Source organism: Zonotrichia leucophrys, chromosome 26 (assembly GCF_028769735.1).
Source record: "Zonotrichia leucophrys gambelii isolate GWCS_2022_RI chromosome 26, RI_Zleu_2.0, whole genome shotgun sequence".
In the NCBI taxonomy this organism is placed as follows: Eukaryota; Metazoa; Chordata; class Aves; order Passeriformes; family Passerellidae; genus Zonotrichia; species Zonotrichia leucophrys.
Genome location: NC_088195.1, coordinates 5,528,974 through 5,533,221, shown reverse-complemented (window position 1 = coordinate 5,533,221; position 4,248 = coordinate 5,528,974). Strand labels below are relative to the sequence as shown.

Below are 4,248 nucleotides of genomic sequence, written 5' to 3'. Positions count from 1 at the left end.
CAGCGCTGACGACAGAGGGAGGGCACAGGGGAGGGTCCTGTTCCGGTCCGTCCCAGTCCGCCCAGTCCGTCCTGGTCCGTGTTCTCGCAGAAGCTCGGGCGAGTGTCACCATGGTGGTCACACTGGGCTACTGGGACATCCGTGGGGTGAGTGGCACCGAGGGGGGACGGTGGGACGGGGGAGGGCACGGCTGTGGGAGTGCCGTGGTCTCAGAGCGATGTGGGAGTGCGGGGGGTCCCGGGGTGTGGGGGAGAGGTCCGGGGGTCTCTGGGGTGCCAATAGCGGGTGCTGTGCCCCCAGCTGGCCCACGCCATCCGCCTGCTGCTGGAGTACACGGACACCCCGTACCAGGAGCGCCAGTACCGCCCCGGCCCAGGTGAGGCGGGGCAGGGGGGTGGGACCCCAAATCCCCTCGCTCCCTCCCCCAGCCCCGCGATCCTGCTGTGTCAGAAAGGGGGGGACGCCCCCACTTGGCAACGTGTCCCGCCCCCCCTCCTGCCACCTTTGTCCCCCCCCAATAAAAGGACCTTGACCCCTCTCAGTGCCAACGTTCTCCCGTGTCTGTCCCGGGAGGGGGCAGGGGCTGCCCCGGGGCGGGGGGGGACACCCCCAATGCCCGCATCCCCCATTGATGCGGGTGTCACGCGTGGGGCAGGGGGTCTTGGGCGGGATACACCTCCCCAATGCCCTCACCCCCCCATTGCTGCGGGTGTCACGAGTGGGGCAGAGAGTCTGGGGTGGGGACACACCTCCCCAATGCCAAGCGAGGGACAGAGGGTCTGGGATGGGAATGGGATACCCCCAATGCCCGCACCCCTCCATTACTGTGAGTGCCACGAGTGGGGCAGAGGGACTGGGGGGGTGGGAACGGGACACCCCCAATGCCCCCAGTGCCTGCACCCCCCCATTACTGCGAATGCCACGAGTGGGGCAGAGGGTCTGGGGGACCGCCCCCCAATCTCTCTGCCCCCCCAGCCCCTGACTATGACACGAGCGACTGGACCAACGAGAAGGAGAAACTGGGGCTCGATTTCCCCAACGTAGGTGATGGGGGCTGTGGGGGGGATTTGCGGTGGGGCGTTATGGGGGGTCTCCCGAGCTGACCCCCACCCCGGCACCCGCAGCTCCCGTACCTCATCGACGGCAACACCAAACTGACCCAGAGCAACGCCATCCTGCGCTACATCGCCCGCAAGCACAACATGTGTGAGTGGGGGGGTCTCAATCCCTGGGGTTTGTGGGGGGTGGGCTGTGAAAACGCCAATCGCTTGTTTTTTAAAAGTTTAAAAGTGTAATGATAGTAAAGTATTATATATATAATATAATACAATATTATATTATGGTATAGTATAGTATGGTATATAATGGGATATAATAATATGTAATAGTATATAATAGTATATATAATAGTATCATATAGTATATATAATATTATATATATATGAAATATGTTATTGCTGCTACTATAAAAATAGCAGTATAGTTAGAATAGTAATAATTTGGACAATTTGGATTAGAACAATATGAGACAACAAGAACAATGAGTTACAGACACTCCTGGTACTTCTTTCTGGGCAATATAAACCCAAAAAAAGGACCCACGTTAACAGAGGATTAACCCTTAGAAACACAGCCTGTTGCATGTTCATACACCTCATGCGTGATGCATAAATTCCATTCAAACAAAAGATTTTGCTTGGTCATCGTCAACTTCTTCCTCTTAATCCTGACGGCATCATCAGGGTTGAGCGAGGTGGGAAGAAGTTCGTTTCTTCTGATAAGGGAGCAATAAATTCCCTTTCTCTGAAAGATTAAAGTTTCCTGTGGCTGCTATCTCAGTGCCAGTAGTGTTACTGTTAGACTGGATGTGACACACACACGTGATCAGGATGTTCTCTTCTCTTTTTTCTTCTCTTTTCAAGAAGAAAAAAGTTTTCATTCTGCGTGTTCTCTAGTTTATATACTCTTAATAAAGCGTGATCTTAAGTCATTAACTACATTACAATAGCTTGTTATATTCATTGGTGCAAAGCAATTAACATCAATATAACTGGCAAAAGTTTTACAGAAATTCAATAAGGCACGTTTTCACATCTACTTAGACACGTAGTCTAGTTTACAAAAATTTTCATGTATCTTTTCTAATCTGTTTCCATGCCGATGGCCTTGTCTTCTTCCTTGCTATGGATACACTTTTAAAATCATCAATTGTTACTTCTATTAACTCAGCTTTGCTTGCAGGCCAGCTGTCAAACCCCTCCATAAGTACCTCATTCCTTTCTTAAAAATATATCTCACATACCAGGTTTCCATTTTAACATTATGTTATAACCTGAACTATATTTAACACACTACTTAAAAAATTAATACAGCATAACTTTCTAACACAACACATATAATACTCATTTTAATACTTGTGAAAAGCCAATCATAAAATCTGCATTTTTCACATGGGCTAACTCCCCCCTCCCTGCAGGTGGTGAGACAGAGGAGGAGAAGCAGCGTGTGGACGTGCTGGAAAACCAGCTGGTGGATTTGAGGACGAATTTCATCCGGCTCTGCTACAGCCCTGACTTTGTGAGTGCCCCTGGGGGTGTCAGGGGGGGACAGATCCACCCCACCCCTGGGGCTGTCTCCCTATGGTGATGTTTGAGGGTCCCCAGGACAAGCGAAGAGATGAGAATCTTGACACCATGTTTCAGAAGGCTGATTTATTATTTTATGATTATATTATATGAAAAGAAAATGCTATACTAAAACTACATTAAAGAAAGAGAAAGGATTTCATCAGAAGGCAAGAAAATAATGATAATAAAATCTTGTGACTGACCAGAGTCCCGAAACAGCTGGACCTGGGCTTGGTCATCAAGTAGAAACAATCCACATGAGACCAATCAAAGATGTACCTGCCACATCCCACAGCAGCAGATAATTATTGTTTACATTTCATTTCTGAGGCCTCTCGAAAAAATCCTTTTGCCAGGAGAAAATATTCTGGCAAAAGGATTTTCCATCAAATACATCAGTGACATCCCCCATGTGGGACACTGAGCCACCCCTGGCACGGGGGCACATCCCTGGCCTGGCTGCACTGGGGGTGATGCCCCTGGGTTCTGGGGGGCCTGGGTTAGCAGCCCCCCAAACTGTGCCCCCCCTGCCCTGCAGGAGAAGCTGAAGCCGGCGTTCCTGGAGCAGCTGCCCAAGAAGCTGCAGGAGCTGTCGCGGTTCCTGGGCTCCCGGCCCTGGTTTGCAGGGCAGAAGGTTGGTGGGGGATGCTGGGGGGGTTTTGGGGAGTCTCTGTGGGGTCTGACCCGCCCTGGCCCTCCCCCAGCTCACCTTCGTGGACTTCCTGGCCTATGATGTGCTGGACCAGCAGCGCATGTTCGTGCCTGAGTGCCCCGAGCTGAAGGGAAACCTGGCGCAGTTCCTGCAGCGCTTCGAGGTGAGCGGGGCCGGGACAGCCCAGGGACAGCCCGGGGCCACCGCGGTGTTCCGGCCCCACCTCTGTCCCTGACACTCGGTGTCCCCTTCCCTGACACCTCAGTGCTGTGTCCTTGTCCCATCCCAAGCCCCATCCTAAAATCCCCGGTGTTTCTGTCTCCATCCCATTCCTGTCACCCCTGTGACCCCAGCCCTGGAACCCTGGTGTCCCCAGCACTGACATCCCAATGTCCCCATCTCATTCCCGACTCTCCAATGTCCCTGTCCCAATTCCTGACACCTCAGGGTCCATCTCTGTCCCCATCCCTGACCCTCTGGTGTTCTCATTCCTATCCCAAAATCCCTGGTGTCCCTGTCCCCATCCCCGCCATCCCACTGTCCCCATCTCACACATGCCATTGGTCCCATCCCTCTCCCACAAACTGGGGAGTCCCTGTCCCAATCTCAGACATCCCTGTCCCCAAACATCCCAGTGTCCATGTGCCCCTCCCAGACACCCCAGTATCCCCACCCCTGTCCCCTCCTAAGACATCCCTATCCCAAACACCACAGACATCCCTATCCCCAACACCCTGGTGTTCCCACCCCTGTCCCCATGATGTGTCCCCTGTCCCCACGTGTCCACATGTGTCCCCCAGGCCCTGGACAAGATCTCTGCCTACATGCGCTCCGGGCGCTTCATGAAGACCCCGATTTTCTGGCGCACGGCCAAGTGGTGCAACACCAAGGAGTGAGGGGTTGAAGCCCCCTGTGCCCCCAAATCACCCCCAAATCCCCCCAATAAACCTCGGGGGACTCCCCCTTGTC

At 53.1% G+C, this 4,248-nt stretch overlaps 1 protein-coding gene across 1 annotated transcript; it reads left to right on the top strand.

Annotated features, from left to right (window-relative positions):
• On the top strand, positions 1-4,248 carry LOC135458155 (glutathione S-transferase 2-like). The gene is made up of 8 exons (XM_064733125.1): positions 1-146; positions 301-376; positions 976-1,040; positions 1,125-1,206; positions 2,477-2,577; positions 3,166-3,261; positions 3,332-3,442; positions 4,080-4,248. The coding sequence occupies exons 1-8, from the start codon at positions 111-113 to the stop codon at positions 4,173-4,175; spliced, it is 663 nt and encodes a 220-aa protein (XP_064589195.1). The 5' UTR covers positions 1-110; the 3' UTR covers positions 4,176-4,248.